Source organism: Vittaforma corneae (genome assembly GCF_000231115.1).
Source record: "Vittaforma corneae ATCC 50505 unplaced genomic scaffold supercont1.23, whole genome shotgun sequence".
Lineage (NCBI taxonomy): Eukaryota > Fungi > Microsporidia > Nosematidae > Vittaforma > Vittaforma corneae.
This window is the reverse complement of record NW_006889856.1, coordinates 27,753-40,389: the sequence shown is the minus strand read 5'-3', so window position 1 is coordinate 40,389 and position 12,637 is coordinate 27,753. Positions and strand designations below refer to the sequence as shown.

Genomic DNA, 12,637 nt, shown 5'->3' with positions numbered 1-12,637 from the left:
CAAGTATCACAGATCGCATGCTGATCCATCGTTGTTTTGTGTGTTTATACAGATCGGCATAAGTGTTTACCTGGTGCTTCCTGTTTTAGGTTTTCGTTTCTGATACAAAAATAAAAAATTTCAAAACAACCTCACAGATGTATGGAAGCTATACTGGATTTTCAAATTGTAAATACATTGCAGAATTTGAGAAAAGCTTAAAAATAAAAAGAATAGTAAGAAAAAACGCCGTAAAATTATCCACAGAGGCGATTTTAGATCCCAAGAAGTTTCTGAAGTATATCGAGGAAATCAGATCAAAGCTTAGTTTCAAAAGACACCACCAGGACCTATGAAAAACAGGCCTAGATGTACATAAATTATAAACCACTTGACTAATTATGTTTTTGGATCCTTAACGAGCTTAAAGAGTCTTCAAAGCCTTTACAACAAATTTGATTTAAAATTTTTTAAATTGATGGTGAAAGACGAGACTATGTCTCATCAAATATTTACTTCTATCGCAATAAAGAACTGCACTAAAATGCCTATTATATAAGATCAGCCTGTGATGCATCTTTATAAATAGGTGACCTTGAGCTTTTCATTTCTGTCGTACTCTCGCACCTCCTTGATCCATTTCAGTCCAAACACATCGGGATGAACCATATGGATTGCAACCATGTTTACTAGCTGCAATATCGATACTATAAGACTGTTTATGGCCATCTTCCTTTCTACAGCTGACAGGACAAACGATTTCATAAAGCAGACCGTATTTGACCCCGAGTAGAACACAAAGCTTATGAAAATCAAAACAGCCAGAACTCTAAGCTTTTGCCTTGCCCCAATCAAGTTTACGGTCATCTTTTGGATAAAGTCGCACAGGTTGCCAAGAATAAACAATGCAAAGATTCCCAGGCAAATGTTTGCAAAGAGACAGGTAATGACTATTCCGATATTGAAGCTGAAGTAATACTGCTCCGAAAGCTCAACATTGTCGGAAATGTACTCGCTGTGCTTAATGCTTCCAAGGAGCATTGAAATGCTTGCAAGACCAAAGATGACGTTTCCGTAGTTTTCGTTGATCATCGCAAGGGCCCTGAACGATAATATAAAAATACTTGGCTAGACACTGCACTCCCTCGGCGGGACTCGAACCCGCAGTCTTCTGCTTAGAAGGCAGACGCGTTAGCCATTACGCTACGAGAGATGTCCAAAGTCAGCTGTGTTCCCAAGACTGCAGCACTTATCCTAAACTAGCATCCAAGACGTCTTTAACTCTGCAATAATTGATGGTTCAGTCACGGCAATGTGCAGGTGCAGCGCAACTAAATACTTGGATGGTCCGCAGCTTGAGGTTCAATGGCGCAATCGGTTAGCGCGTTCGGCTGTTAACCGAAAGGTTCTGAGTTCAAGTCTCAGTTGAACCGAAACTTTCGTTTTTGGTTTATTTTTAATACAGGCTGGTATGGCAATGCATATGATAGAGCTGAATACAGCGTTCCAGTTGATAGAAATGCCATGGATTGCGCCAGCAGCATATAGTATGCCATTGGCGGTGGAGCCATCATCACATGGATGCAAGAAGTTAGCAGAGTAAAGTTCCTGTGCATTGGGGGATTCATTGAATCCTTCTTTTGCTCCTTCGTTCTTTGCAGCCCATCTGATGGGTTCCACAAATAATGAGGTAGAGGATATACTCAAAAGGCTGCATATTTCTGACTCAAAAATCGAAGAGCTCAAGACAAAGCCGCAAGTTCTCAGGAATATCGAGAGAATAAACCAATCAACAGCCAACTTTACCAAGATGCACTATGCCTTGGCATGTACTGCACCCAAAAATGCAGATCTGGCCAGAATAAGCGGGCTCATTGACAGAGGACTGATACAACACGACAACATGCTCAGAGGAGTGTATAAGGCGATGGAAAAGAATCTTTCTGACGACGAAGTCGTTGAGTTTATACGAAGAAACGACTATCCCAGAGAAGCAATACAGAAAGCACTGGACGAGAAGAAAGGGAAGGCAAAGAAGGATATTCTCAAAGAGATCAAGACAGAAATGCCCTATGCAGACTTCAAGATTGTGATGGAAATGGTTAATGGAATGGGAGAGCCTGGAAGTGTCCCCAACATAGATGGAGACAGTGCAGATGCCAGCACAGGTGCTATTAAAGATTGGCTGGACGAGGGCGAGATAGCTAGATTGCACAGGCCTGGCGAGAATCCCCAGGTCTCTGAGGAGATTAGACAGGCTCATCTTGAAAGAACTAAGGGCAAGGTTGTTACTAGATTTCCCCCCGAGCCTAACGGCAATCTCCATATTGGACATGCCAAGGCCATCAATCTTAATTTTGAATATGCTGAGAAATTTGGCGGATACACATATTTGAGATATGACGATACTAATCCCAGAAATGAATGCGAGGAGCATTTCGAATCTATCTTGGAAGATATAAGATGGCTGGGATACGAGCCCTATGCCATTACTAGCTCTAGTGACTACTTTGACAAAATGGTTGACTATTCATTTGATCTAATTAGAAATGAAAAAGCATATGTCTGCCACTGCACCCTCGATGATATACGAAACAGGAGGAAGCAATTTCAGAATGAAAGAGACTCTGGAAACTGCGACGCAACGATTCTAAGTCCGTACAGAAACAGGAGTGTCAAGGAGAATCTTGCGGAGTTCCAAAAAATGCTGGATGGTAAGTATGGCGAGGGCGAGGCTGTTTTTCGGTTTAAAATGAATCTTGAGTCCAGAAATCCGCTGATGCTGGATCTTGTAGGATCTAGAATCATTAACCTCAGCCATCCCAGAAAAGGCAGAAACTTCTATGTCTATCCATCGTATGAGTTTGCTCTGTGCGTTTCTGATTCGCTGGAGGATGTTACGCATAGCTTCTGCTCACGTGAGTTCTATACCAGGCAAGAGCCTTACCATTGGCTACTGAAGAACCTTGGCCTGTACGAGCCTGTGCAATGGGAGTTTGCTAGACTTAATCTCAGCAATACTGTTCTTTCCAAGCGTAAATTGACTGAATTGGTCAAAAGAGGTATGAGCTGGGATGATCCCAGATTCTACACTATTAAGGGCATGAGGAGGAGAGGATTTACACCAACAGCAATCAACAGCTTTGTAAGGAGTGTTGGCATTACCTTTAGCGAGTCCATCATTGATGTAAAAATTCTTGAAAACTTTGTGCGGGATGACCTGAACAAAATAGCTAAAAGAGTATTCTGCGTACGGGAGCCATTGAAATTGATAATTAACAATCTTCCAAAGAAAAATGTTGAGTTGCCCGTTCAAACCGGCAACGAGCACAAGGAGACCGTAACCGTTGAGGTAAGTAAAACGGTTTATATCGATAGCGCAGACTTCAGCGAGGAGCCTTCTGATGGCTTTCTGAGACTAACCAAGACTAGTCCCGTTGGATTAATCAACCTAGGAACGGTCAGATTTGTTGAGAAGACTAGCGATGCCATTGTGGTTCAGTTAGTTGATGAGAAGCCATCCAAGCACATCCATTGGGTGCCGAATCTTAGCCATAAGGTGGAGCTGAGGCTTTACAGACCCCTATTTAACTCCTTCAATCCTGAAGAGAAAGGCTATCTTGAGGATATTAACTTTGAAAGTCTGGAGATTGTCGACGGATACTGCGATTCGAGAATTTTAGGATCTAAGAATCTGGACAAGATCCAATTCGTCAGATTTGGGTATTTCTGCTGTGACAAGGACAGTAGGGATGACCACTTGGTGTTCAATTTGACTTTGCCCTTGAAAAGCTCAATTTAAGTAAATCTAGCCTTTCTTTAACTGATGCTGAGTTGATCTGTCTTTTAGTGCTATTTGCCTACCGTTTCGTATATTAATTTGTGCAGAGTCATCCAGTGCTCATGGCCAAGCAATGCTGTGATACGCTTTTTAATGTGTAAATTTTTACTCCTAAAAATGCCAGAGCCAATGGACAAATCACTAAAAGAAAAATTCGGAGTAACAGTCATGGAGTTGACAGAAAAGCTCAACGATCCAACCAAATATAACGACACACTCAAGAAGATATGCACACTGCAGTCTATAGAAAATCTCTGCTATCTTCTTCACCACCTTAGATCCTTTGTCGGAGCACATCCATTTAACATTAACATATTTAAGGAAGGGATAAACGCCTCCTGGGAAGACCAAAACAACGTCTCTGGATGCAGCTGGAGTGTTCAATGCAAGCCCGAGTATTCAAACGCCCTCTTTGAGAGACTCACAGTCTACTTTACGATGAGGGGATTTAGGAACTTTAAATGCAATGGAATATCAGCAAATATAAGAAAAAATTTTGTAAAGTTTACAGTTTGGTCAGGAAATGTGCCCTCAGTTGCAGACGGCTCGGATGTGCTGGATGAGATCGGAGAGGCCTTTGGATTTGGGACTCCTGTGGAGTTTATCTACAAAAACCACAGAGATCTCGTTGAAAAAGTTGTTGGAAGCAGTTCCACGAATGAGAGAGAATGAATACTTTGATGACTTGTTTAACTATTTTTATGAATAAATTTTAGCGTCGTACATGGCAAGTTGAGTGTTTGTGTCTCCCCTAAACAAAGGCGCATGGTTGGAACGACCTGTGGTCTATGCAAGTATTGACAGACCAATCAGCTGGCTAATATGAGTGCTTCAGGGCACATGGGATGATGTCTCGAAAACAAGAGCCGGAAATCCACTTTAACACGCATTCAATGCAACGGTGTTGTCTGCACGGATTGCATCGGCACTTGCTGCTTGTTGAATTATATTGGAAATTTTGGTTTTTAATCTTGAATGTTTTCCTACCCTCATGAAAAGATTTGAGAGACCGCAGCTTAACTACGACTATTCAGACTTGGAGCCCTCAATTGATACTGAAACAATGAGGATACACCACACCAAGCATCACCAGGCATATGTCGATGGCCTGAACAAACTTTCTGATGCAGTCCCGCCCAAGATATCTCTCCAAAATCTGCTTAATGGGCTAATGGAAAACGAGGGCATCAAGCCCGACGACAGGGAGATCCTAGTAAAGTTCGGAGGTGGGCACTACAACCACAGTCTCTTCTGGGAATACCTAAGCAAAGGCAGTAATGTTTCTGACATCAGCAACTTTCTTTTTGACAGAATCAAGGCTGACTTTGGATCTCTCGAGGAACTGCAGAAGAGATTTGACGAGGCATCAGTAAAAGTCTTTGGAAGCGGCTGGACATGGTGGGTGTACGACTATTCGCAGAACAAAAGCTACATAATGACTACAAAGGATCAAATGAATCCAATAATGTTGGACAAGAACCTTGTGTGTCTGCTTGGCTTGGATGTATGGGAGCATGCATATTACTTGAAGTATCAGAACAGAAGGGCTGAGTATGTCCAAGAATTTTGGAATGTTGTAAATTGGAAGGCTGTGTCATTGATCCACGACAAAGTCGTTTTGAACAAGAAGACGCTCGAAGTCACCGATAATGGCTACCTAAAATTTGAGTAAATCTATTTAAAATTAATTTGCTTGAAACAGGCATACCTTTAAACTTAATTTTTAAAATAACGTGTCGGCCATCATAATTCCAAACAAGCTCTGGACAGGCAAGTACATGCATGCCATTCCCAAAACTTCCAGATTATCCTTTGTTTTGCAGTTCCTATCCTCTATATTTGCTCTAAAAATTTTTACTCCACGATGGAAGACTTTCATCTTTCTTCAGAACGATTTTCTTTTGACGAGGATAACATAGCCAACAGACTGACCCTCACACCCTCTCAGATAGATCTAAGCTCGAACATCACACAGTATGCTGACAGCGAGAGAATAAAGCTGATTTGGGGCACTACAATTAACATTCAAAATACAATCGAAAACTTCAAGGAGTTTATAAGAAGAAGCACGAAGTATGTTGAAATGCTCACGAATATTAATCTTACAAGAGTGTTCGTTATGCATTTAGACTGTGCGGAGCTTGAAGAGGCTTTATTTCTGGAGCTTCTCTCGTATCCCCAAGAAGTAATCCCGCTCTTCCAAAGCTGTCTTGGTGAAATCTATATGGAAATGTTTTTAGAGCAGCCAGAGGAAATCAAAATCAGGCCATATAACATTGGAAGGCCTCTCAGTATCCGAGATGTTGATCCTAAGGATATTGACAAGATTGTATCGGTGACTGGAATGGCGGTCAGGACATCTTCCATCATACCGGAAGTTAGAAGAGCTGTGTATTTCTGTGTTAAGTGTACCAGGCGCGTGTCTGTGGACAGCATTAAAAATATCATCAATGAGCCGACCATCTGCGAATGCGGAGAAAAGTATGTGTTTGAACTAAGACACAACGAGGGAGATTATATCGACAGGCAAGTAGTCAAGATTCAGGAGCTGCCAGAATGTATTCCCGATGGAGCCACTCCATCCACAATTACTGTTATCTCAAAGGATGATCTGGTGGATAGTCTCATTCCGGGAGATAAGATCACAGCTATTGGAATTCTAAGGGCTGTGCCAGTAAGGGTAAGTCCCAACCTCAAGAAGCTCAAAAGTTCGTTCAGAGTGTTCGTAGAGCTACTTTCTGCCACTGTTTCAAATAAAAAACACGAAGACACAACAGACTACCTCTCCGAGATTGATCGACTGAGAAGACAAAAAAACATCTATGACATTCTGACAGCATCGATTGCCCCTTCTGTCTATGGTCTTGAAAATGTAAAGAAGTCGCTATTGCTACAGCTTTTCGGCGGGGTTTCCAAAAACCTTAAATCTTCCCGACTGAGAGGCGATATTAATATTCTATTGGCTGGTGATCCAGGTATATCGAAAAGCCAGCTACTGAGTTTTGTGCATAGGATCTCTCAGCGGGGAATGTACACCAGCGGGCGGGGGTCCAGCGCAGTGGGTTTAACTGCCAGTGTATCAAAGGATCCTGATAGTGGGCAGTATATCCTTGAGAGCGGTGCGCTGGTTCTTAGCGATAAGGGGGTCTGTTGCATTGATGAATTTGACAAAATGAGCGACTCAACAAGAAGTGTGCTTCACGAAGTCATGGAGCAGCAGACAGTCAGCATCGCCAAAGCCGGAATCATCACTACCTTGAATTCACGATGCTCGATATTGGCCAGCTGTAATCCGGTCGAGAGTAAGTACAATCTGAAAAAGAGCATTCTTGAGAATATCAACCTGCCACCTACTCTTCTGAGTCGATTTGATATTATTGCTGTTTTAATTGATCGGCCCGACGACAAGCTTGACAGGAGAGTTGCCGAGCATATTCTAGATATGTATGCTGGTGAAAAGGAGGAAAGTAGAGGAGTCTCGCCTGGTCTTCTCAAGGCGTACATCAAGGAAGCCAAGAAGATCACTCCAGTGTTGACTTCGCAGTCAATCGACGCTTTGGTGGAGGCATATGTGGATCTAAGACAGCTAGACAATGGCAAGACAGTTACTGCCACAACACGGCAGCTTGAAAGCCTCGTAAGACTTTCAGAGGCGCATGCAAGAATGAGGTTCTCTTATACAGTTGATATTGTTGATGTGAAAGAGGCAATAAGACTGATCAAAGAGAGTCTTTTGCTCTATGCTCTTGATCCGAAGACTGGAAGAGTTGACATCGATATGGTTATTACTGGAAAGAGCGCATCAGAGGGCAAGCACATTGATATGGTCTGTGAGAGTGTTCTAAAACTGGTAAAGAAGAAGACAAGCTATGCAGAGCTTCTTGCAACACTTGGTGTTGAGGAACGCATCCTCAGTGAAGCACTTAGGGAGCTTGATGGCGAAGAGGTTATTGTGTATGACAAAGTTAATGGAACAATTGAAAGAGTCAAATAAATTAAGTCCATTCCACACTTGAGAATGTTAAAGAATAAAGATGCTTGGCCGCACTGCTTTGTGTTGAGTGGTGGCTATCAACTTTGCCATTAAAAATTTTACAGATGTATTAACTTCAAAGATGATGCAAGCACATAGGAAAGACAAATAGCTTATTGTACAACATTTAAATTAAAATCTTATTTTAATGTCATTAATACAAAGCCTGTAGTAGCTGGCGATGAACCATAGTATATTTGTGAGGTATTTCCCATTGTGCAAATTTTTTATTTTGTGATGGATTTGAGATTAATGAAAGGTATTTGCCAATGGATCAATCAATATTGATTGTATATGGAAAAGTGCTGTGGCGATGCGAGTGTTCTGCCAAAAATGTATGCTTTCAAAATAGACATCTGTGCTTCTGCCGTATCAGCAGTGACCATATCTTAATATCACATGGCTAGCACGAAGTGGACATCATGTGTGGGCAGGTGTCCTCATAATCATCATGAATGTAGCAAGCACATGCGCACACTGTCCGTGATACGTATGTTTCTATAACACAAATATGGTCTTTGTTTACCTTTAAGCTAATTAAAAATTCATATCATTATGAGCCCAATGAAGGAAATTGGCATAGTGTCGGTGTTTGTTTTTAAGGCCAATATAGGCTTGTGATTGTAATATTTATTGAATCTTTTAAATAATCTTTGACATCTCATGGCTTTTGTTGATGTTCTCAATATTTTGACATTAAGTTCCCTTAATTTATGTCAAAATCATGTGTAAATGCGAGCAATACAGCGCATGTGGCACTGCCACTTGCATTCGCCCTATCTTCATGCAATGCTCTGCGCTAACCATATAAAAATTTTTAAGGTATGCAGCTTCTTGCATTTTATGTTACTTGTATTCATTGGATAAATAAAAAAGAATCAAAACATAAAATCAGCACTTTATTATATGAATGCTAGTTTCCACAGCATTGGCACATGCCAGGAGTGTACCACAAGCAATGCCCATAAATACACTGTGTATTTAGAGTAGCAACCTTATTTCTTTTTGTTCTCACACTTTTCTCAGTAATTAATTTAATTGATGTATTAAATTCAAAAATTCATATTAAGCATGCTATCTTTTGTTACATGAGTGCCGTGCAGTCTTATCAGCCTTTTATCTCATCCTTCTTCGCCTGTGCTGTCTTTGAAGCTTACCTTAAAGTTAATTATCGAGGCACAACACAAACATTTCAGAGAACAGGGAAAAATGAAAAAGTATGGGCCTGCACACAGTCGCGTGTATTTCATCCTCTTGCAACCAAAGCGGATTCTGATAGCCAAAGAATTAGGTTTGACATCAGAGTTCTAATCACAAAATTTACTCTTTGATTTGAGCAGGTCTCAATTTTTTCACTATTTAAAAAAAAATCAAGTTTTACCCTGAGATGAAGCTTAACTCAGAAGAGTTCTGTCTGCAAAAGCCAAATTTAGACAATCCTTTGACGGGAAAGCAGTATTCTGCGACCTTCTTTTCCTACCTTGATTTTTGCAAGGTTTTGGCTGATAAAGAAGAATTAAAGGAATATGTTCATTTAAATTTTGATGAGATTGCCTGTCAAAAAATTGAAGACAAAAGCTCTGACGAGGAGAAGCCAACAGATTCATATGCATTGATGATCTACAAGGCGCTTGAGAGTGCTCCCGAGGGCAGACTTACTCTGGCCGAGATCTATGCCTGGATAGAAAGCCATTATCCATACTACCAGACGGCAGATCAGGTTTGGAAAAACTCCATTAGACACAACCTGTCTTTGAACCCAACATTCAAGAAGATCCCCAGGCCAATGAACTCGAAAGGAAAAGGCGGCTACTGGGCGATTGATCCGTCCCAGAGACAAGGTAAACTACTAAAGAATAGAAGACAAAAAGCTCCAGACAGCCATGTCTCAAGCGATATTTTAAGTTTAAATGCAGGAAGTATGGTTTTCTAAGGCAAATAAATGTGAATTTAATCGATAAGTTTGTGCATAATTCTTTTTGCAAGCTTCCTTAAATGGATAAGATTTACCAAATATGGAAACAGGTATGGCTCGTGCCACGTGCATGTGTGTTAATCCAGGCTAGTTTTCTGTCTGTGCCAGTATTTTCTCCGTCGTAAAAATTTCCAAAAATTTTTACAACTTCAAAAAAAATTTATCTTGCCAAAAATCAGAAAATCTAAAATCATCATGATAGCAGATTGCAAACTGTTCCGATCATTTGCTCTTTGTTGGCCTTTCCATCTGAGGCCAATATGAATATGGCAAGGTTTAAGCAAAAGAGAAGATGGGTGCCTAAATCTGTGGTTTGCTGTCTTATACAATAAAATGACACAATTCTCGTTCTTGCACATAAAATGCAGTATGGCTGCTGCTCTCAACATTTCAATTTTGGTAGTTTCTAAGTACTGCTGTCTAAAATGAAATGCCAAGTGCAGCACAGAAATGAATTCGTGTGCTGACAGAAGCACTGTCTGTAAACAATACCTTTTAAACTTTTTTGATCCATCAATCTGATCATCAAATCATTTTGGAATTGAAGCCATATTTAATAAAAATAAAACATATGAAATAGTGAGGTTAGGCATTTCTAGACGTCTTTATTCCAATCGTGTAAACTACTTTTTTCTTTTCATCTCCATTTTGGCAATTGTATGCCAAGACTTGAAACTCGAATCCAGAAATTTCTAGGACCATCTCGATAATACCTGCAACTACCGCACTTGCACAAAAGGAGGGATCCTGGTAGTCAAAGTCCTCAAATGCGGGGCTGCTTTCATGAATGTAGAATGGCAGTGCTGGGTCTTCGCCCTTTGCAATTTCCCTGTCTGCAGGGTACAAGCAAGGAAGCAAAACGAACACGATTCTATAAACAAGCGAGTCCAGATCCCTATCTCTCTTGAAGCGTGTTAGAAGAGCTATTCTCTGTCCAATGTCTCTGCCCAGGAAGCTCAGCTGTTGTTCCAGCTTTCCCCCGTCTCCCTTTTGAAGATATTTGAAAAGTCCGCAGATGAAGTACTTGGTAAACAAACTTTTCATCTTGGGCCTCAACCGCATGGCAACTCGATTTAGTTGATGCAGCCCATCTTTACCTCACATCAGCAATAAATACCACTCCATTTAAATTAAAAACCATTTTGATTCTTGCTCGTAAAATATTTTTCATGTGCAAGAAAAACTTTATAGAGTATCTCAACAGCATAAAAAAGCCATGGAAGTTTCTTGCGCCGATGGTGGGAAACTGCGAACAGGCCTATAGAATACTTGCTCGCAAATATGGAGCTGATGTCTGCTACACTGAGATGGTGAACTGTAAAGTGTTCAATAGAAGTAAGTGTAATCCAGTAGACAACATATGGTACAGCACTAGCAACATAGATAGACCTCTCGTAGTACAGATCTGCGGAGATGACCCGGAAGCCATGCTGCAGACGTGTCTTTCTGTACAAGACTGCTGCGATGCTATAGATATAAATTTCGGGTGTCCTCAGGACGTGGCAAAAAGAGGGCACTATGGATCATACTTGCAGGACGAGTGGGATCTTATTTCCAGAATAGTTTCCACATGTACCTTGGGGATCAAAATTCCATTGTTTTGTAAAATCCGTGTTTTTGACTCGATTGAAAAAACAGTTGAATATGCAAAAATTTTTGAAAAAGCAGGTGCGAGCCTGCTGGTAGTCCATGGCAGAACAAGAGAACAAAAAGGCGTCAACACTGGCCTTGCAAGCTGGGAGCATATTAGAGCTGTTAAGGCTGCGCTAAATATTCCTGTTGTGGCTAATGGAAACATGATACTCCATGGCGACATTCAAAGATGCTGGGAGCATACAGGCTGCGATGGTGTAATGATTGCTGAGCCCCATCTTTTTAATCCAAGTATATTTGCTGGCCAGAGGATATCGTCACTTTCTATATTCTGCGACTATTTAAACATTGTTAAGTCAAATACAAACCTATTTGTGAATGGCGATGCAAAGTCGCATTGCTTTAAGATATTCAACACATTGCTAACTAAGATTCCAAGTTTAAGAACTGTTCTTGACAAGTCAAGGTCCTTGGATGACTATTTTGAGTTTTGTAGGCTTGTTGAAGACATGCTTAAGCAGAGCAAAATTGCAGAGGGTGATTTGGCGATGCACCCATACATTAGGAACCGTGATGTGCAGAGTATGAATAATGGCACATAGTATTATGGAGCTAGCTTCAAGAATACACACGAGTGGGCACTATCCAGCTGGCTTTTTGTTTGGAATATAAAAATACCCAATTCAGTCTGCCAATCTGGACTTTCGATAGCTCTTTATTTGAAAAATATTCTTGCCCATGGATGAAGATGAGAAGTCGGGAAGTGTCTCCACTGAGGAGTCGTCGTCCGAAGTTTCGTTGGAATTGGTTGTTGATAAGTCTAAAACAATGAAGATACAGGCGGAGAGTGGAGTGGATATGAATCTCTACGACTTTGACTTAGACACGATCAAAGACAAGCCTTGGTTAAAGCCGGGAGCAGACATAACAGACTATTTTAACTATGGATTTACAGAAAAAACCTGGAAGAAGTACTGTGATATGCAGAGAGAAATCCGAGGGTTTGTTGAAAGAGAGGAAAGCAATATGAGTCGTAACGAAAGAGATCACAGATACGACCAAAGACCAGACGATAGATATGGAAAGAGAAGAAGAATAGAAGGAGATAGATATGCCAGAGGATATGGCAGAAGATACTACTGATGATAGATGCCGTGCACAGCTTTGGAATGACTACGCGCGTTGTATACCATATTTGACTGCTAAAATTAGTGCA

At 40.9% G+C, this 12,637-nt stretch overlaps 9 protein-coding genes and 2 non-coding genes across 11 annotated transcripts; 8 read left to right on the top strand and 3 right to left on the bottom strand.

Annotated features, from left to right (window-relative positions):
• Positions 1-558: 558 nt before the first annotated feature.
• VICG_01970 (uncharacterized protein) lies at positions 559-1,071 on the bottom strand (the record flags this gene model as incomplete). Its single annotated transcript, XM_007605353.1, has 1 exon — positions 559-1,071. The coding sequence occupies one exon, from the start codon at positions 1,069-1,071 to the stop codon at positions 559-561; it is 513 nt and encodes a 170-aa protein (XP_007605415.1).
• Positions 1,072-1,119: 48 nt separating this feature from the next.
• On the bottom strand, positions 1,120-1,192 carry VICG_02288. The gene has a single exon. It is a non-coding gene; the product is annotated as a tRNA-Arg (tRNA).
• A 146-nt stretch (positions 1,193-1,338) lies between these two features.
• On the top strand, positions 1,339-1,412 carry VICG_02287. Its single transcript has one exon. It is a non-coding gene; the product is annotated as a tRNA-Asn (tRNA).
• A 236-nt stretch (positions 1,413-1,648) lies between these two features.
• VICG_01969 (glutamine-tRNA ligase) lies at positions 1,649-3,781 on the top strand (the record flags this gene model as incomplete). Its single annotated transcript, XM_007605352.1, has 1 exon — positions 1,649-3,781. The coding sequence occupies one exon, from the start codon at positions 1,649-1,651 to the stop codon at positions 3,779-3,781; it is 2,133 nt and encodes a 710-aa protein (XP_007605414.1).
• Positions 3,782-3,937: 156 nt separating this feature from the next.
• Positions 3,938-4,492, top strand: VICG_01968 (uncharacterized protein; the record flags this gene model as incomplete). Its single annotated transcript, XM_007605351.1, has 1 exon — positions 3,938-4,492. One exon carries the CDS (start codon positions 3,938-3,940, stop codon positions 4,490-4,492), a length of 555 nt encoding a protein of 184 aa, XP_007605413.1.
• Positions 4,493-4,811: 319 nt separating this feature from the next.
• On the top strand, positions 4,812-5,492 carry VICG_01967 (uncharacterized protein; the record flags this gene model as incomplete). The annotated part of the gene is made up of 1 exon (XM_007605350.1): positions 4,812-5,492. The coding sequence occupies one exon, from the start codon at positions 4,812-4,814 to the stop codon at positions 5,490-5,492; it is 681 nt and encodes a 226-aa protein (XP_007605412.1).
• Positions 5,493-5,684: 192 nt separating this feature from the next.
• On the top strand, positions 5,685-7,814 carry VICG_01966 (uncharacterized protein; the record flags this gene model as incomplete). Its single annotated transcript, XM_007605349.1, has 1 exon — positions 5,685-7,814. The coding sequence occupies one exon, from the start codon at positions 5,685-5,687 to the stop codon at positions 7,812-7,814; it is 2,130 nt and encodes a 709-aa protein (XP_007605411.1).
• Positions 7,815-9,240: 1,426 nt separating this feature from the next.
• Positions 9,241-9,786, top strand: VICG_01965 (uncharacterized protein; the record flags this gene model as incomplete). Its single annotated transcript, XM_007605348.1, has 1 exon — positions 9,241-9,786. One exon carries the CDS (start codon positions 9,241-9,243, stop codon positions 9,784-9,786), a length of 546 nt encoding a protein of 181 aa, XP_007605410.1.
• A 627-nt stretch (positions 9,787-10,413) lies between these two features.
• On the bottom strand, positions 10,414-10,872 carry VICG_01964 (uncharacterized protein; the record flags this gene model as incomplete). Its single annotated transcript, XM_007605347.1, has 1 exon — positions 10,414-10,872. One exon carries the CDS (start codon positions 10,870-10,872, stop codon positions 10,414-10,416), a length of 459 nt encoding a protein of 152 aa, XP_007605409.1.
• Positions 10,873-10,997: 125 nt separating this feature from the next.
• On the top strand, positions 10,998-12,023 carry VICG_01963 (uncharacterized protein; the record flags this gene model as incomplete). The annotated part of the gene is made up of 1 exon (XM_007605346.1): positions 10,998-12,023. The coding sequence occupies one exon, from the start codon at positions 10,998-11,000 to the stop codon at positions 12,021-12,023; it is 1,026 nt and encodes a 341-aa protein (XP_007605408.1).
• A 136-nt stretch (positions 12,024-12,159) lies between these two features.
• VICG_01962 (uncharacterized protein) lies at positions 12,160-12,564 on the top strand (the record flags this gene model as incomplete). Its single annotated transcript, XM_007605345.1, has 1 exon — positions 12,160-12,564. One exon carries the CDS (start codon positions 12,160-12,162, stop codon positions 12,562-12,564), a length of 405 nt encoding a protein of 134 aa, XP_007605407.1.
• Positions 12,565-12,637: the final 73 nt, after the last annotated feature.